Below are 19,994 nucleotides of genomic sequence, written 5' to 3'. Positions count from 1 at the left end.
ATCAAGAGGATGCCCCCTCACCCTGAGCCTTCTGACCTATTCCGAGGTGTCCTGGCACTCTTCTCCATGCTGTACCTTGATACCCTCTCCTTTGTGCAGTAGTGTCCTAGGGGATGCCTTCCCCAACCGTGGCTTGTCCCTCACACAACTATATCTTCTACTCCTGTGAGGGTGATATGGGATTCCCCTTTGTATGCCACATATTCAATTGGTTAATTAAGAAAGAAAACTGGCTTGGCCTGATAGGGCAAAACAATAGAGGTAGGCAGGAAAAACTAAACTGAATGCTGAGAGAAAGGAGGTGGAGTCAGAGAGAAGCCATGTAGCCCTGCCGGAGACAGATGCCAGAACTTTAGCCTGTAAGCCAGTCACACGGCAATACACAGATTAATAGAAATGGGTTAACTAATATGTAAGAGTTAGTGACTAAGAAGCTAGAGCTAATGAACCAAGCAGTGATTTAATTAATATAGTTTCTGTGTGATTATTCCGGGGCTGAGCAGCTGGGAACCAACAAATGGCCTCCTCCAACAGTAAGGGTGTTTATGTAAACAATTTCTTTGCTAGCTTTGGAATACTATGGTCCCACTGTCATAGTTTCGGAAGACATTTAGGTTTTGGGATCAGATAAATTTTTTCCTTTTTAGGAACCTATGACCTGTCTCTGTTGTCCTGGAAATCTCACTATACACTCAGTTCTTTACATTGTACACTCAAGAATTCCTGACACAACATACTCACAAATTTGCATATGGTAGGCTATTTGACTCTATAACAGTGGTTCTCAACCTGTGGGTTGTGAACCCTTTCGGGTCAAACTACCCTTTCACGGGGGTCACATATCAGATATTCTGCATAGCACATATTATCATTATGACTCACAACAGTATCAAAATTAGTTATGAAGTAGCAATGAAATAATTTTATAGCGTGGGGGGTCACCACAATATGAGTGACAGTATTAAAGGGTCGCAGCACTAGGAAGATTGAAAACCACAGTTATGGAAACTAACATCCTCAATTCAGAGTTATTTTCATTTTTGACAGGGTTTCCTGTATCTCAGACAGGTCTTGAATTCACTGATGGAGTGGCGGATGATCTTGAACTTCCGATTCTTCTGTCTCATCTCTGGAGTGCTGGGGTTGCAAGTGTGCATCAGCATTCCTGGTGCTGGGGACAAAAGCCCAGGCTTGGTTCATATTCAAGGCAAGCACTCTACAACTGAGCTACATTCTCAGGTCTAATTTCCTTTTTTAATTTCATAGCTTGTTTTCTATACTTCCTAAAAATCCCTTTCAAATTTGGTTTCCTGTTTTTTTTTAATTTTTTTATTTACTTATTTTTTTAAATATTTATTTATTTATTTATTTATTATGTATACAATATTCTGTGTGTATGTCTGCAGGCCAGAAGAGGGCACAAGACTTCATTACAGATGGTTGTGAGCTACCATGTGGTTGCCGGGAATTGAACTCAGGACCTTTGGAAGAACAGGCAATGCTCTTAACCACTGAGCCATCTCTCCAGCCCTTATTTACTTATTCTTGCAACAGGGTCTCACTATGTAGGCCTAGCTGGCCCAAAACTCTGTATGTAGTCCAGCCTTCAAACAGCATCTGCCTCCTCCTGGTTAAAGGTATGTCCCACTATGTCTGGCATTTAAAAAACAAAAAACAAAAAACAGAGTCTCACTATGTAGCTCTTCTTGAAACTATGTAGACCAGGCTGGTCTCCATCTCAAGAGATCTACCTGCTTTTGTCTCCTGAGTGCTGGGATTAAAAGCATGTACTAAAATATTGTGCCTGGTAACTTATATTTAAATCTTCCTTTTTGCTCTAACTTTTTACATTTTGATTTTATTTCTTCCAGCTATGTCACCACTTTCTTTATTGTGCTCTCTCTCTCTCTCACACACACACACTACTATCCTTTATTCTTCTAGTAGTAAAGATACACAGACATTCTCTTTTCCCTACACAGACCCTCCAGGCTGACCTGTTTTGGCATTCAGTGTTCAGGGAGGTGCTCTTTGGTTCATGGCTCACAGGCATTGAAGCCCAGCGTGACCACTGGCATCTGGGTGGGGTTTTGTGCCTCCAGGTTTGTTCACTGTGTGATATGGCTGGTCTGCTTTCTACACTTTAATGTCCCTGTCCCCACTGAAGGTGGATGGACTCTGTAGAGAAGGAAACCATCAGTGTTCCCCCATGCAGTTATCTATTTTCTTTGCTATTATAGTCTGACGGGGAAAATCTTTCAGTCATCATTTTAGTATAGCTTTGGGGAGAAAACAAAGCAAACACATGTAATCCATCAAACCTCCAGAAGTTCCTCACGCACACTCTGGCCTACTGCAGTTTAGCTCCTAGCATGAAAAGGACTTCCCATGAAGCCCAGGTTAACTGGGAACTTGTGATGGTCTGCCTTCATCCTCCCGGATGCTGGAATCACAGGTAGATGGATACCGCCAGCCTCACTGAACTCCTAGGTGATGCCAATGAGGGTCATCTGATAATTCCCCATGCCCTAATGACTAGAACCACTATGTTAACATGGGCCTGCCCATCAGCCAACTATTTTGCTTACATTATAAACCTAGCTTTTACCTTATCTGATCTCTTTAAAATACAATCTAAGCCGGGTGGTGGTGGTGCACACCTTTTATCCCAGCACTCGGGAAGCAGAGGCAAGTGGATTTCTGTGAGTTCAAGGCCAGCCTGGTCTACAAGAGCTAATCCAGGACAGGCTCCAAAGCTACAGAGAAACCCTGTCTCAAAAAACAAAATAACAACAACAACAAAAAAAAAACAATCTAAATTACACCTGAAATGACCCAAGATCTGATGCCAGAAGACCTCGGACACTGCTTGGCCTGACTTGAGGCTACCATGGTAAATTCTGGGTGATGCCACATGTTTTTACCCACCAGCCATTAGCATCAGAAAGCTGCTAACCGGCAAAATTCTCAAATACTAAGAATGATATACATCGACAAGACACAGGCTTCATTTTTGCTGGTGGTTTCTGTAAGAACTGACGCTTTATCATGAGCCCCTCCACACCTATCTCTCCCTTATTGACTCCCTAGTCTCTGCACAGTGACTGCTGACCTTACGTTTCCTGCAAGTGTGTTTGATCTCCAGCTGTGCCAGCGGGAAACTGGGGATGTCTACTACTGTCACCTGTGTATGTCTTCTGAACATAATGCCACTTTCTTGTTTATCCCAAATGACAAAGACCCAGTACGGCTTACTCATGTGTCACTCCTCATCATGAAAACCATATGAACAGTGACAAGATACTGAAAGAGATAACGGGAAACAGACAGCAGGAAAAAGCTTAGAGATGACAACTGAAGCTAGACTTCACGGTGGCATGCCAATGGGCAATGCCTATTTAATTGAAACCTTGTAATAAAAGTTTAAATACATAAAATGATTTTTTTTATCAAAAGGACTTTCCCCACTTCCTGAACTGATGCATATAGAGGACAGGCAAGTGGGAACTGGCTATCTGTAAGGAATGGAGAAATGGCAGGTCCAACTCTAGTTGGTATCTTCTTCCTCAAAAATGCTCTGTGACTGAACTCAGAGTCCCCCATGGGCAGGAATGCAGTCCAGCATGGCTCCTTCAGTACGTGGAGTCAGCCTCAGAAGACAAGGAAGAGCAGGGCCTCGTGCCTGGGTAGTACTATGTCTTCCACGGTGCGATCCATGGCGCGCACCTGCTCTGGGGAGGCTGTCAGGAAAGCCAAAGGCCCGATCCGCTGCTCTGCGCATGAGTGGCAAAGGTAGCCACCCTTGTTTTCCTTCCTGTTGCTCTATAGGGACGGATAAGGAAAAAAGGTAAGGGGACCATCTAAGGACAAGAATTTTCCACCAAAAAGTACTGAATCACTGTCCTGGCTGCCACCATTCTAATGCACTATGGCTGTGATGTCCTCACTCCTGCAGACACCCAGAGATAATCCCAACACAGCATTTTCATCTAGATTCAACTCTATCGAAGCCCTTTAGAGGATCAGCCACACGTATCCAGTAAAGAGACAGAGAATAGGTCTAGAGCTGCTGCTGAGTGCTGAAATGCAGGATTAACATGTTCGACCCCATGGGTTCAATCTCTAGCACCAAAGAATTAAGAAAGTGACAAAGAACCAAGAAAAACTCAACCAGGCTCTCCAGATAAATAGCTCTCCCCTGGAGTGTCTGGCCACAGCTGTACCTCCCAGACTGAAAGGCCCAGCACACCCAGGCAGTGTCATTCAACCTGATTATCCCATCTCTGACATAAAGGCAGCCCTCACATCTGCCATACATCCATACAAAGCTCTTAGAAAAGCATTACATAGATTTCTCTATTACCCCCCTCACCCAGAACCTAGACAGGTACAAAGCCCACAGGTAATTAGATGTGTGTGAGTAATTTAACCCGACAGCCAGTGAACGCACATAGGTGATGGGCAGTTTCTTCATGGTGAGGATGGTGTCCACGGGGATGGTGTTGTTGCACTGCCCCACACTGCAGTGGACCACTCCTGTTTTCAAGACGTTACTTGTCAGCTCTGCTTGCAAGAAATACTCCTGCAAAGGAGAAAGGCAGAAGAGATGCATGGCAATACTGCTACCTTCTACTTGAAAACTCCAACAGCCAAGGACCTGCTTCACCCTTCAGACAGCCAGAAGCAGAGAGTCACTGTCTTGTTTTCTCATTTTCTAATGTTCCTAACTCCAGGGCTATTGCCAAGAAAGAACACTCAAGACAGTCCAATTGGTTCTTTTGGTAAAATTGTTAGATTTTTTAAAAACAGATGGATAAACCTAAATGTATCATTTAAATGACGTTTTAGGACTATTTATGGATTCAAAGTCCCTATCTCCAATTGCAAACAGTTATTAAACAGTTATTATTGTCGTCATCATCATCATCATCATCATCATCATTTTTTGACAGAGTCCTGCTATACAGTCCAGAGTGGGCCTAAACTTTCAATCCTCCTGCCTCTGCCTTCCAAGGACTGAAACTGCAGGCACACTTACACTTGAGCCAGAGAATTACTGCATGAATTACAATCCAGGGGAGCTGAGACTCAGACCTGTGAGAAGCAGCTTCCCCAGTGGACACAGCTCAGTGACAGCACTTTCCTACTGAGTGCAGGCCTGGTTCAACCCACAGTACCACAGTCCAAACAGACCACACAGCCCTGTGTTACTGACTCCCAGCTGCTCGCTGTCCAGCAGGGAAGGCTCTTGCAACTTTTTGTTGTTGTTTTTAAATTTTTTAGTTTTTTAAGACAAGGTTTCTCTGTGTGGCCATGGCTGTCCTGGAACTCTCTCTGTAGAGCAGGTTGGACTCGAACTCATGGAGATCTACCTGCCTCTGCTTCCCAAGTAGTGGGCCATGAGGCCCGGCTTCTTGTAGCCTTTTTTTTTTTTTCAAATCTGCATCCATTTCACATTGTCTTATGAAGCAAACACCATAGCACACTCTGCTATTAGTGCCTGGCACACAGCGAATAAGCACCCAAATAGAACATTAAAGACCTCAACTATAGGGACCACTGGGTCAGGGCCCTTCAGCTCAGCTCCTGAAGACTCTATACAATATGGCACTTTAGCAGGGTGCACATATTTGCTGACTACTAAAATATGACTTCACATTTGCTGGACAACAACTAGCTACTTACTGAATTTTTCACTATCTATATGACCCCTGTTTTGATTCATTTGGTAGCTATAGGAGCCCACATGTGACTTGGTTTCCATCTGGAATCAATCTTAAAACTTATTTGAGTTAAAGCTAGCCTGCTCTGCTTGCTCCAGTATCCTTGAGGGCTGTGGAAAAGTTTTAATTAAGCCCAAGAAAAAGAACATTTTGCCCACAAAAAAAAACAAAAAAAAAAAAAACATTATCTATTAAGATGCAGGCTAGTAAATGCCAACCTTAGGCACATTGAGATAAAAATTAAAACTGCTTACGAGTAGCAAGCACGTAATAGACAGAAAACTGCTTACTCAAGGACAGAAACAGTCTTGTGGTTAGATACTAACTGTCTATGCTGTGCTTTGTTCTGCTTTTATAGATAAGCAGGCTCTAAAATAATCTCGGGGCTGGTAACCTCCCAGATCTACCTTGTGTTTTCTGTCTCATTTTCAGGCTCTAACATGTAGCTGATTCGAACTCCACAGGCAGACTACCTCAGAGGCTTCAAGGAAAATGCTAATGGGGAATAGAAGGTAAAAGTCTAAATAAAATGCAAGCTAATTGATCCTGTGCCAGAGGGCTTTTGCATACCTGTTCTGCTGTTTAAGACAGGGTCTCACTATGCTCTCCAGGCTGATGCCAAGCATCCTCCTACTTCAGTTTTCTGAGCAGAGGAACTGCGGACAAACATCACTGCATCCAGCATAAAACGTTGTTGTGATGTCATATAAAAGATTTACTTGCGAAGGCTCTCCTTTTAAGATCTGACACTATCTTTCCCCAAACACATGAAAAGAATTCCTTTTCATTATTGTCCACCTCTTAATCTAGATGCAGCGTATGCGGATAGGGATTTACCTTATGCATCAATGTAATTCTAGTCCTTAGAAGATGACTGACACATACGGGAGACACAGACACTATTCAACAATGAGTATCAAGGTCTTTCTCCCACAACTTAAGAACTCTAGTCGGGAGGCAGAGGCAGGCGGATCTCTGTGAGTTCGAGACCAGCCTGGTCTACAAGAGCTAGTTCCAGGACAGGCCCCAAAACCACAGAGAAACCCTGTTTCGAAAAACCAAAATAAAATAAATAAATAAAGAAAGAACTCTAGGACACAGAATGTCTCTCACTAGAATCTAGTAACTGTCTCATCTAGTTTGAGCCTCTGCAGAATCAGACAACTATGTTGTCTCCTTGAGAAAAGACACGGTACAGGTACAGGTAAATGGCCTTTCTGTACAGTCTTACACTGTGCGATAGGTAAGTGTCCCAGTTAGTCTTATGCTAATTGGATACAATCTAGAGTCATTTTAAAAGACAGAACCTCAACTGAGAACATGCCTCTCCTAGGTGGGCTTTTGGTGCATTTTCTTCATTGATAATTGATCGTTATGGGTGATGCCACCCCTGGGCAGAGTTCTGGATGCTATAAGCAGGAAGCCAGGGAGCAGCACTCCTCCATGGCCTCTGCATCAGCTCCTGCCTCCATGCTCCTGTCCTGACTTCCCTCCGTGATGGACTGTATTGTGGAAGTAGGGGCTAAAATAAACAAACCTGTTCCACCCCAAATTGATTCTGGTCATGGTGTTTTATCACAGCAGTAGGAAATCTGACTGAGACACTAAAGAAAGAAGCACTTCCATCGGTTTTTACAGTTACGGTTTAGATGTTGGACTTAAGCAAATTTGGTTGCTTCAGAGAAAGAAGCACATTAGTGGCTGTTAATGCAAACTCAAGGCTGGTAAGACTAAACTGTCTACATCTATGCCTGTGAAAAAGCAGGACAGAAAGTGATAAGGCACGGATGGAGAGCAAGTCGTTTGTGGAGGGCGAAGGTTGAGAGCTGCAATAGAAGACTAAATATAAGTGAGCTCATTTTCTTGCATCTCCTCAGAAGAATTGGCCCAGATACCTAGAGACTCATGTCCCCCATAAACAGGTGCCATTTCTGTTTTTTTTTTAAAAAAAAATATTTATTTATTATGTATACAATATTCTATCTGTGTGTATGCCTGCAGGCCAGGAGAGGGCATTACAGATGGTTGTGAGCTACCATGTGGTTGCTGGGAATTGAACTCAGGACCTTTGGAAGAGCAGGCAATGCTCTTAACCTCTGAACCATCTCTCCAGCCCCAGCAGGTGCCATTTCAAAAGGAGCGGGGGGGGGGGGGGGTTACAAAACATGAATTTGCCAATTTTCCCCCAGGAAAGGTGAATTGGCTGAACAAATGCAGAATTATAAATATATAAAAACCACTGATATTTTAAACAGACCTGTGCAGTCTGGCATGAATGCACTTGCTCATTTCATTGGTTAGAATACTACTACTCTAGTGACCTTGTCTCTGTGCACTTATGAGGTCACTCAGCACCCTCATCTTAAGGCTCAGGCTGATCCTGCAAACAGTAGGAAAGTAACTCCAATTACCCATTTCCCTTACCCCAGCCAGAGTCAGAATGTTCTCCAGTGATTTGGTCATTATGAGGCGCTTCTTGGCACGAGTGACAGCAACATACAGCAAATTCCATTCATCCTCAGAAAATGACTCTAAGAAAAGGAGAACAAACAATTCAAAACCCTACCTGCAAAAACTCATTTTCTCATCTAAATGCTTGGAACTTCTCACTGATGCCTTACAAGCCTCTCAACTATATATACACAAAATTTTCCTACAAATCCCATATGAAAACAAACAAAAACCTCAATAACTAATTACACAAAGTAGTTATTTCTTTTTAGTCTTGCTACACAGTAAATCTTAGAACTACGTTAACTAACTATTCAACATCTGCAATGAACCCACTGGATACTAATGTGTACAATGGTCTCAGCAGATACTAACGTGTGCAATGGACCCAGCAGATACTAATGTATACTAATGTGTGCAATGGACCCAGCAGATACTAACGTGTGCAATGGACCCAGCAGATACTAATGTGTGCAATGGACCCAGCAGATACTAATGTGTGCAATGGACCCAGCAGATACTAATGTGTGCAATGGATCCAGCAGATACTAATGTGTGCAAAGGACTCAGTGGATACTAATGTGTGCAATGGACTCAGTGGATACTAATGTGTTTTGCCCCACTTTTTTTTGGTCAGTGAGGCAGACAGTGAGACTGTGGTGTACAGAGGATACCTCATTCACAAATGAGCCTAACACTAATTAAGGGGCAGATATGAACCAAGGCCTGTGCTCCTCCCAGTTTCCTTCAGTGTCTATCTGGATTAGTCCACTCTAATCTGGAACTGCCTCACATCATCACAAGGAAGATGACACACTTCTTTCTCTTTTTTCTTTTTTTAAATTGCTGTTATTGAGCTATATATTTTTCTCTGCTACCCTCCTTCCTCTCCCCTCCCCTTCTACCTTCTCCCATAATTTCCCACACTTCCAATTTACTCAGGAGATCTTGTCTTTTTCTGCTTCCCATGTAATTAGATCCATGTATGGCTGTCTTAGGGTCCTCTTTGTTGTCTAGGTTCTCTGAAACTGTGAATTGCAGGCTGGTTCTTCTTTGCTTTATGAAGATGACACATTTCTAAGCCCGCCTCACATCTATCATCTTGCAGGCTCAATACCTAGCAGTCTACAAATAGACTGGCAGCCAGTGAATCATACGCACAATCTGAATGGATGGGCTATGCAATGTGTAAGTCATATCTTACTGGAAGAAATGTCCAAAAAAAGTATTAAGTATTAAAAGAACTTATTTGGTTTGGAAACTTCAAATGCTTTAATTCTGAGATTTTTTTTTCAGTCTCTCATGTGATTTTATTTTCTCTCTTCAACAATAATAATATGATATCCAGATTCTGTTTTAACTGGTGGGTCTGTAAATACAGGCTTAATCATCCCACTTATAGGTGAGGCAAATGCTGCTTCTTGAAATGGTCTTACCATGGACCCTCTGTTCATCCAACCCAGGTCACCCCCTTGCCTGGCTTTATCTTTTCTGAATTGTGTGGTCACGTCTCTGAACTCATTCCAGACTTTAACTTTCCCATGGCTTCCACGATTCTGTCATGTTTTTCACTAGAATGTGTCTGACCTTCACTGCACCACCACCACCTTTAAGGCCTTGAGCCCCCTTATTAGTGCTGTCACTCCCAGAGGCTGCACCTCCTCTCCTCTCCTTTCCAGAACCACTTTTCTTTCCCCTGAAGCACCATCTCCTAAGCTTTTATTCTGAGATTTAAAGTCAAAACAAAAGCACTAATGGGCAGACTTCAACAATGATCCTGGAGAACCCCTGATGAAGCGGCAATGGACAGACAGGTGGGGGATGGGATCCAGCACCGGAACCTGCAGGGCTCTCTTTTCAACCTCTAGCACTACAAATAATAACGTTTCTCTTGCTGAGTAAGCACACTGATGTTTGGGAATTGCATGAGGCTGGGACATACCATTTGTGTCTGATGATGCAAAGCCCAAAGCTGATGGGGAGTTCTGTTCACAGGGACATCATGATAATATCCTATCAGCCACCTGAGAAAGACCCCATGGAAGCCTGGCTTCCCTAAAACCACAGAATCAGAAGTGTAGGCCTAGGTGTGACTAGAACAGGAGGCTATCCTATCCCATCCAAACCAAAGGAGTCAACTCCAGCTACAAAACAGGAGCACCCCAAGAGCTCCTGTGTCCCAACCCAGTGTCCTTACCAACTCTGAAGTGAGGAAGCTGGGCAAGATTATGCCTGGCACAAGGCACTTTCACGAAATCATCCAAAACATGCACAGTGTCAAACTCTAAGCCTTTGGCCTTGTGCACAGTGCCCAGAATGTACTCTAGAACAGAAATGTAGCAAGTTAGATGGGGGCGCCACAGGGAAAGAAACAAAGCATCCTTGCAGGTGTGTTCCTGCATGGGAAAAGGGCGCAGGTAGAAATAAGGGCGAGAAAGTAAAATAACCAGTCACAGGAATACCTCAAAGGAGCCCATCCAAGAGGCCAGAGAGACTCTGACCACGTCCCACACTCACTTTAGACATAGAGGGACAGGGCCCAGAAGGCAGTTTTGCAGCTTCCCCAAAGTTACACATGGCAGAGCTAGGTCTAGAAAATTCTATTCCAGTGGATTGAAAGTGGAACAGAAATAAAGAGATCCTGTGGGGAAACAGCTGCTCTGCTTCCGTATTTCTTTAGTATTTAACGTGGTGCTAGGATCCACACCAGGCCCTGTCCCCTCTGTCTTAATGAGCACAGTCACTGGTAGCCACAGACGCGGAGGTACTTCAAGAGACCATCCGCCCCTCCTCTTGAAGGGAAGGTAACAGCTGCTTTCCTTACCTGCAAAGTCCAGATCTTCTATGTGGCATCTCTCTATCCTTTCTACTAGTTCCGGAATCCTGATATTGTATTTTTCAACTACCGCGATCTTCGCTTCCAGCTCCTTGTCCTCAGCAGCAGTAACGTACCTCTTGAAGCCACTAAAGCCTTCCTTGTGCACCCATCTTCTGATGAACCTGTCCTTAATGATAAGGTTGCCTAAGGAAGAGACATGCCCAGGTGAAAATGAGAGAGACTGTCCAACACAGCAGAGTACAACCGTGGATGGGCTTAGAGCTGGGAGACTCAGGGCAGCAGTCCTGACTGGTCACTGTGTCCCTGAGCAAGTCAGTACAGTGGCCTCGAAGTCTCCAACTTGAGCATTACAAGATGCTCAAGAACCTCATCTACTTCACAGACATTTGAAATAGTATAATTAAGGAGAAAAAGTACCACAGAAACACTAGGGGTTAATCTGCGGTCCAGAGAAGCAATGGTGTATAGCTGCCCAGCTGGCAGAAGAATGCAGGAGAAGGTGGCTTAGAGCACCAACACTGGCAATTACTGAGACTACTGAGAAGGATCTGGAAAAACCTGCCAGCAGTTCTAAAAACAGGTCCCAGATATCCCCCCTCTAGGGAGAAGAGCCAACTAGTTCCTCAGAGGAAGAACAAGAATCCTGGCTCCGGGCAGTGATGGTGCATGCCTTCAATCCAGCACTTGGGAGGCAGAGACAGACGGATCTCTGCGAGTCTGAGACCAGCCTGGTCTACAGAGCAAGTTCCAGGACAGGCTCCAAATCTACAGTGAAACCCTGTCTCAAAAAAAAAAAAAAAAATCAAAACAAAAGCAAACAAAAAGAACCCTGACTCAGGACCAGCCCCCCTTCCCAACCCTAGCTGATGGCTGGTTTCCACACTCTGAAGCCAGGCCTGTACTCACGTTTCCTCCGTTCTTCCTCTGGCTGAAGAAGGGTCCAAATGTCAATGATTCTGTCCAATCCAAATGATTTAATTCCCTGAAAAATTTTCAGTGGAATTTTTGTTTTGTTTTGCCTTTTTTTTTTTTGCAAAAAAAATATTACTTTATTACAAATTTTACATTAGCATGATAGTGCAGAAATGCTGCCTGGTGCCATTAAGCAACAATTCAACCATGTTATGCCCAGGGTTCACACCTTCATCTACACACAAACTTTCGTGTTTCTGTGAGCATAACACAGTGAAGCAGAACATTGAGTTGAGACCTAATACCCGCAATGGATGCTTTTACAGGCTGCACTGTAGAGAGAAGCACGTTGAGTCACCTTTGCCTGGGGGACATTATGTAACCAATCAATAACTTAGGGACCGACAGTCTCCACTGGTTTCCAGTGTGCACAGCGCTGGCTGCAGGCGGCACCATTAGGAAGTGCCCTCTGTGTCCACATCCTCCTGTAACTGCTGTACCATTTTTTCCTCCAGCTGCTTTCCTTTGCCTGCAAGAGGAGCCCGGATAAGATGGATGTTCTGTTTGACTTCTTTGATATCCTGAACCTTCTGTAGCTCTTTGTTTTTCTTCAACCTGTTCATTATAAACTTGGCCTGCCATTTCTGTTTGATCTCTTCAACCCTCTTCATTGCATCAATAGTTTTATTCCACAGCTCTCGCTGATACTTCACAGGTTCGTTTCTACGTTTTTCAAATTCAAATGAGTTGTCCACCGTGAGCTCCTTGCCAGCTGCCTTCCGGAAGGCTTCAGTCCACCTGACCTTGCGTGGATTCCGCTTCTTCTTGAAGTTTCTATGACACTTGGATTTGCAAAATCGGAACACCTTGCAGTCGTTGCGGACGAACATCATGCCGTGGCCAGGGTAGATCGGCCCGGAACAGAAGTAACATTTCTCGATCCTCATGTTGACTCCGCGTGGGCCCCACCTCCCAGGCGCCTAGCTTAAAAGGAAGTCTGTTTTGCCTTTTTTAATCAAAACAAAACAAAATAAATCCAGAAATGGAATTTTGAAAGGAGATGGTTTCTTAGAAACAGATCACAAATATTGTTAAAGCACACACACAGGAAACAGAAAGCACTGAGCTACTGCCTCAAAATCTACCTACGCTTTACAAAGGAAAGCCCCAGCCACACACTGCTTTGTCTTGGGTAAGAAGGCACGGTTCAGTTGCCTTCCATAGATACGGCAGTGGCGGAACACGGACACAAATGATAACTAAGTACAGCTGGCAGGCAACACGCTCACCACGGTTTCTTACGGTGAACAACTAGAGGGTGTCTCCTGGTCCAGTTATCCTGTAATCCAGAACCAGCTCTTGGTGGAAAGGCCCTGACTGTGCCATGGGTTTGGCCCTTTTCTATCCTAGAAGTGCCTGACGGGTACTGTCTGTGACTCCAGCATTCGTATGGAACCAGACCTAGCACAGGAGACAGCCGTGACAAGGACTCCGCCTCTCACAAGTTCTCGTCCTTTGGTGACGGTCACAGCTATAACACTTGGCAGTGTACACTTCCACCAAGTGTATGATTAAGCACCATAATACATGTCACAGGTACAAGTGAATGTAGAAGAGGGAGAATAAGACACTTCATAGCCAATGATATTCCAAAATTACTATCTTCTTTCAATAATGAAAATGATTATAAGTACCAGATGAAATATTAGAGACAGCAATACAATGATCAAATAAACTGTTGATATGTTGAGTGAAAATAACAGTTCTTTTATGTATATCATTAACAGTAATTATGTAAAATATGCATTTATAAGGACAAAGACAAAAATAATCAGCAAAAATGAGACTTCTAGGAAATACTAGAGTTAAATGTGATTTTTCCCTTTTGGTGTCAAAATTTCTATATAATATTTATGTTAAACAAAAGAAAGAAATATTTTATGATTTAATATTTTACTGACTGCCCAACATATAGTAGGCCCTTAAAAATATTTTTCTATAAATGCCCTTTATTCATATAACTTCCACAAACACATCTCTGCCCAAGAAACAGGCAAACGGCACTGCTGCATCTTTGGGTGGAGAATGAGGCACACAGTGGTGATTTGCCCCTAGCCACACAAGTCAGTGACAGAACCAGAGAGCCCAGGTGTTCCGTTCTTTCTACCTTCTTTCAGGGAACCGGGTGCTACCCGATGTCATCAGCTTAACTGTGCTTCTACTAATGTCAACATGCAGTCAAACCAGGAGCCAAGAGCCTTCCATCACAGTCAAATGTACGAAGAGCGCTCATTCACTCACTGGGGCTGACTCCACAGGACGGCTTCACTAGCACGGAGTGTCCAGTCATAGTGAGGCCCAGGGAGAATCTAAAATCCAAAGGCTTTTCTGCACAAGATCCTAAGGACACTAGTGCTTTCCTGGGTCTGACCTGTTTCTATGCATGAAGCAGTCAACAATTTACTCTTACCCCAATCAAATGTATCCTTGAAGGTGACTCTCCTTCTGTGACCCGGACAGCCTCATCAAACACATTGGCATTGGTCCTGGACAGCAGGGCCACCTGTCCCTTTACGTCACCTCTGATGCCACCTGAAGGACAAAGTGCAGACTCCATGCAAATCAAGATATAGAAGAGAACCAATCTGGTTAAAAACAAACCAAGATAAAAACCAGAAAGCCTTACTCTGATGGTTCCCTCCAACCAGGGTCTTTTTCCTGACTCTCTTGCAGACATCCAAGATGGTAGCTCCCACATAAGCTATTTCCACACCAAATCTAAAACTCTGTTGTAAAAGAATACAGCAAATGCAGTTAGCAACCTGCTCAGAGACGTGAGCTCTCGTCTGTCACTGCCAAGGCCTGACTCACCCTACACGGGAAGGACATGGAACTTCACTAAGTAAAATCATTTAGACACAAAAAGGAGTCCAATGATTGAAAAATTACTGATTCTATAAACAACAGCACTTTCTCCTTTTAAAGATTTATCATTTTTAATTAGGTGTATGTTTGGGTATCTGTGTGTGGGTTTGTGTTAACTCAGTGTTGTCCACACACGTCAAAGGCAAAAGATCCTTCTAGAGCTGGTGGTATGGGTGCAAGGAACTGAACTGGGGTTCTCTGCAAGAGCACTAAGCACTATTAACCTGTGAGCCATCTTTCCAGCCCCAATAATGCCACTTTCCACCCTGAGACCCTGAAGTGATCCATCACCCAGTGTCCCACACACACAATCAACACTCCTTTTCTTACCACTGTCTTCAGCTTCACTCGGCTCAAACTTCTCGGCTCACCTATTTGACCCTTACTTCAGATCTCACACTCACACAGTTCTGTGCCCTCTGACAGAGTAATCTTTCCTAAACACTTTAACTGAGCTCTTCTCTTGCTATGAAAAGAGAAGCATAAGACATACAGGGAGAGAAATGCGCCCCTCCCAGGCAGGATCCTCCACTCTCTGGACAGCCTATCTCTACAACTGTCCACCAACTGTAAACTTCTTCCAAGCAAATCTCCCCTCGCCCTTTCTCAAGTCCCATCTTGTGGAGTTTAAATTACACAAAGGTGAAGAGAGGGCAGAGGTTTTGCCCTTGGCTCTAAGACCTTTTTCAACATCAACTTATTGACTCTGTTGCGTGAGCATTTTTTGGATTGGGATATAGAACACTCATAGAGAGCTTGCTTGACAAGCACAAGCCTTGGTTTCAACCCCCAATACCACAAAGAAAAAAAAAAGAAAAGGAAAAAAACTCAATTAGGTGTGGTGGTGTATGACCATAATCCCTAGAACTCAAGAGGCTGAGGCTGGAGGACAGTGGGTAAGGTCAAGGCCAGTTTGAGCTAGATGTACAGTGAGCTCTTCTCTGAAAAAAACAAAAGCCAACATGAGCAATCTCCATATGTCTTGGCCCACGCTGTTCCTACCACCCTTTTACCTTTCTAAATAGGTTCCTATCCTTCAACACTCGGCCCAAGACCCTATTTTCTGACCACATCTTCTGGAAAGATTCCAATCTTCCCAAACTTCACTGCCTTTTCCCCATGTATCCATAATAAAATAAAACAAGGCACACTTTGGCGAATAGTAATCATGTTGTCTATTTCATGAATTATGTCATATAGTTGCAACCAATAAGAGCAAAACACAACTTTCAACAGGACTTTCTTGCTATAAAACTATTCAGAGCAAATCATGATCAAATTATTTGTAAAACAGACATTCATACATGACTCAAAACAAAACAAAAACTCCCAGCCTTATGCTATCCTGTAATGGAAGAGGAAAAAAAAGAATCTCTTTTACATAACTCCAGATAATTTATACAGATGCTCCAACACTCACTCCTGTGTGAGACTTTGCAGTGGAGGAACCTGAGTGCATCTAAGTTAGCATCAATAGTCACATCCCATATTGATAATATATACCCTTGAAACCATGAAAGAGATGGCACCTCAACCCTGTGATTCTTCCAAAACCATAACCCTTGTCTAACCTTGAGAAAAGGCACCTGAGAAGTTTCAGCACACAGTCATACTAAAACTACTTGATTAGTACAGAAAACTATCAATGTCATCAGAACCAAGGTTAAGTCTGATAAGATATCATTTCAAAGAAAACTAGAAGCAGGCATGACTGTCCATAATGTACAATTCTAAACAGCAAAAACTAAAGAAATATGATGAACCATGGACTTTGGCTTTAACAATAAACTGGTTTGTTATTTGTGGAAAATAAAATATCTCTTCCACAGTGCTGGTACATTCAAAAACTAAGAGGGAAAGCAGACTGCTTGCTTATATGTGCTAGGGCCTGAGGACAAGTACAAGCTCTTACCTGTGTTAGATAAAAGACGTGGGTGTGGGGGACTGTGAACAGAGCGTTCACTGCACCTCGGAAGGTATAGATCTGTTGGTGGGGGTCCCCCACAAAGATCTTCCCACATGGCTGAGACAGAACTATGTTCATGATAGCTGCAACCAGCAAGGGGAAAAGTGAGAAATCTGAAGGGCAACAATCCACACAGCACAAAGAAGCCATATTTAAGAAAGAAAACAAACCAAAACTAAACCAGCCCAAGATAAACAACAAAACCTTCTTTCCCTACAGGGCAGGCATTCTAAAAACGGGCTCGATTTAATCTTGGGCATAGTATCTGGCAATAGGAATGTAGATTATTTTTAGCCCTGGGTGAATTGATTATAAGAAAATATACAGACAAATGTAATTTTCTATTCTAAAATTATCATACCTCCAAATTACCTAGAAAGTCAATTTTTTAATACTGTCTATTTTCTTCTAGCCGTGCAACACAAAATTGCACTCTAAATCAACTACCTTTTCTCACTCAGCATGAGGCTAGGTCCCTATATGCTGAGGATGTAGTCACTCAGCATCTTAGGAACAACTTCAGTAAAACATATAGAGGAAGACAAATCTACTTCAGGTGTGGGGAATAGACAACCATGGAAATCGTAAGTCTAATTTCTGAAAGACTAAGAATCATTTGCTCCTCTTCTTTAATACAAATAAGAACAACAACTTATTCCATGTATGGGTCCTCTTACATAATCATGATGCTCTTTCTAGGTATTTGAGACACATATGTCCTACTGATGTCCTGAATAGTTTATCACCTGGGGTACAGTCCTGGGCCTCATCCACAAAGATGGCGTCAAAAGAGGCAAGCAAAGGTTTGCTCAGCTGCCAGAGTTTCAAATAGCCTAGAAGAGAGTAGGAACCAAGAGTCACAAGTAATAAGCAAAGCAGCTCCATCTAATAGACAGCCATGCTAGGAAAGCTGCCTACCATCATGTGTCATTTGGTATGCCTCTTCTTTGCATTCCCCCAGCTTCCGCATGTTGTCCCAAAGTCGGCTTGCTTCATGGACACCATTCTAAAAAGTAAGTGACACGGGAACCCAAAGTTTAAGACCCTGGAAGAGACAGTACCCTGAATCATACTTCTGCTTCCACACAGTGCAGTGGGAGCAAAGACAGCACCCCAGAACACAGCGGGGCCCACTCTTTCAGGGCTCCAAAGAGTCTTAACACTGAGATAACAAGTGTTTAGAAGGGTACAAACAGGCGCCACAGCAGAGCAAAGATCAAAGACCTCAACAGCTGATGAACCAAAGAGCCAACTGTTTTTGTAGACTCACTATTTGACAATTAATTTTTAAAAATCTACTAGGGAACAGCTTTTTTACAAGCAAAATGTGTGTAGAGCCATAACAAACGAAAGGAAAGAAAGAAGGAAAGGAAAGAAGGAAGGAAGGAAGGAAGGAACGAACGAAGGAAGGAATGAACGAACGAACGAAAAAGAAAAGGAGATTCCCAATGACTGAATAAGAGCTGAGCTCTTACAAACTATGGGCAAGTCCTTCTGCATCTGTTCTTACCTTGTATACGGGACATGGGGAAAACCGTGGCAGGTAATAAAAAACACTTTTCTGTGATCCTAGCATTAGGGAAGCTGACGCAGGAGAATCTTGAGTTTGATTTTAGCCTGGGTCACAGAGACCCTTCACAGTCCCGAAAACAGAGACAGTCAAAAACCCAGTAGGACTACTATGACAGCTAAGGGGATGCCTGTGAGCGCTCCCTACAGGAGAAGACGACGTGTGGTTCCCAGCTGTCATGACAGGCATTCGTTTCGCCTGTCAATTTTCAACTTTTAGAAGTGGTTCTGAGAAAATGACCAAGATCATGCCACGTTCCTCATTCTGAACACACCGGAGACTCACCAGTTTCTCACTCTGCTCAACCATGACTCTCTGTCCTTGGCTATTCTTGCACCATATGGGCACGTGATCGATAGTCAGCTCTTCATCAGCTGACGCAAAGAAGTTTTCTAAAGTCTTACACACTAACTTGGCCCTTATGAATCCACCTTTCCCTTCAGCAAGGACGGAGTTAACCATGAAGGGCGTTAACTTGAAGAGATTCAACTTCTTCTTCAGCTGGTACCTGTAACACATACCACAGTGAATGGCATTGACCTTCACAGGCACTGTGTGTTTACCGTGTCCCCAATTCTCATCACCAATAAGGCAATTCTAGGTATCAGACACAGGAGAGGTTTTAGGAACCACAAAACCACATCTGAACAGATTGCCCTAAACTTTCATGAACTTGCAAATGACAACCAGAGAGCTGTACAAACCAGCTCACAGCAGATGCTACTATGTGGTTCGTGCTCCAAATAGTCCCTCCCCTACCCAATAAGATACCTACAGTTCCTTAAGCCTTTGTGTCCACAAAGCCTCAGGCATATGAGGGTTTCCCCATTCGCCCTCCCCAGAAGCATCTGAAACTCTTCAGAATTTGTGACATATTGAACTTCAATGCCATGATTCCAGGGAAACACAAACTCCTTCTCTGTGAGATAGCTATTTGTAAACAAATTATTTTAAAGTGTAAAAGTATGATTATCCAAGCTCTTTTTGTCTCTTGTGTGTACACGGAGAGAACAGCATGACACTTCCTCAGTGCTGTAGAGAATGATGACAGTGACCGACACATGAAAACAGCGCCAGCACCGGTGACACTCACTTTCGCCCGACGTGACTGTACGCCATGGAGTGGAACGTTTTGCAGATGACGTTGCTGGGGAAGACAAGCTCCGCCTGCTTTGCGATGCTCTTGTTGAATGTGACGTACAGAAACCTGCTCTGAGACCACTTCTCAGCATACTTGACCAGGGTAGAAGTTTTCCCAGTGCCTGTTTAAGCCAAAGGAAAAAATGTGACCCTCTGACTAGGAAAATCATGCACCAGGATCCCCACTCAGGTGTTTCTCAGGCTTATCCATCCTCTGATTTAAGACTGGCATCGATATTGATAAAAAGTGGTGCTGTGAATGGAGCAGGAGCCCTCCCTCATAGAAGGTTAAAGTGGCTGGGATCTTGGCTCTGGCCCAGCAGGAAAGGGAAAGCCACTGACCTCACTGACTTATTATTTGAGTGTGAAGACATGGGTCCCCAGAAGCAAGGACTCAGCAACAGCTGCCTGCTGCTGCACTCGGACTCATCCATGTCTCTGAAGCAAGAGCGTACACAGGGAGACAAG

At 43.6% G+C, this 19,994-nt stretch overlaps 2 protein-coding genes and 1 pseudogene across 5 annotated transcripts in view; all 3 read right to left on the bottom strand.

The window, feature by feature from the left end:
• Positions 1-3,361: 3,361 nt before the first annotated feature.
• The window catches only part of Fbh1 (F-box DNA helicase 1), a 41,024-nt gene continuing 24,391 nt past the window's right edge, over positions 3,362-19,994 (bottom strand). For all 4 annotated transcript variants that reach the window (XM_041630727.1, XM_041630726.1, XM_041630729.1 and 1 more), the window contains 13 exons: positions 19,480-19,648; positions 18,672-18,894; positions 17,735-17,822; positions 17,563-17,649; positions 16,763-16,899; positions 14,612-14,711; positions 14,396-14,517; positions 11,920-11,995; positions 10,999-11,196; positions 10,372-10,497; positions 8,148-8,254; positions 4,451-4,582; positions 3,362-3,822 (listed from right to left, as the gene is read on the bottom strand). In XM_041630727.1, the coding sequence (XP_041486661.1) occupies positions 3,652-3,822; positions 4,451-4,582; positions 8,148-8,254; positions 10,372-10,497; positions 10,999-11,196; positions 11,920-11,995; positions 14,396-14,517; positions 14,612-14,711; positions 16,763-16,899; positions 17,563-17,649; positions 17,735-17,822; positions 18,672-18,894; positions 19,480-19,648 (1,736 nt within the window). In that variant the 3' untranslated portion in view covers positions 3,362-3,651. The remainder of the gene's footprint in view (positions 3,823-4,450; positions 4,583-8,147; positions 8,255-10,371; positions 10,498-10,998; positions 11,197-11,919; positions 11,996-14,395; positions 14,518-14,611; positions 14,712-16,762; positions 16,900-17,562; positions 17,650-17,734; positions 17,823-18,671; positions 18,895-19,479; positions 19,649-19,994) is intronic.
• On the bottom strand, positions 9,437-10,114 carry LOC121432560 (annotated as a pseudogene).
• LOC121432632 (probable ribosome biogenesis protein RLP24) lies at positions 12,381-13,003 on the bottom strand. The gene has a single exon (XM_041630730.1). It carries the CDS (start codon positions 12,870-12,872, stop codon positions 12,381-12,383), a length of 492 nt encoding a protein of 163 aa, XP_041486664.1. The 5' UTR covers positions 12,873-13,003.

Source organism: Microtus oregoni, unplaced genomic scaffold (genome assembly GCF_018167655.1).
Source record: "Microtus oregoni isolate MIOR12 unplaced genomic scaffold, Mior012 000035F_ref0000213, whole genome shotgun sequence".
NCBI lineage: Eukaryota > Metazoa > Chordata > Mammalia > Rodentia > Cricetidae > Microtus > Microtus oregoni.
Note: the sequence above shows the minus strand (reverse complement) of the source record. Positions and strands in the feature narration are given on the sequence as shown.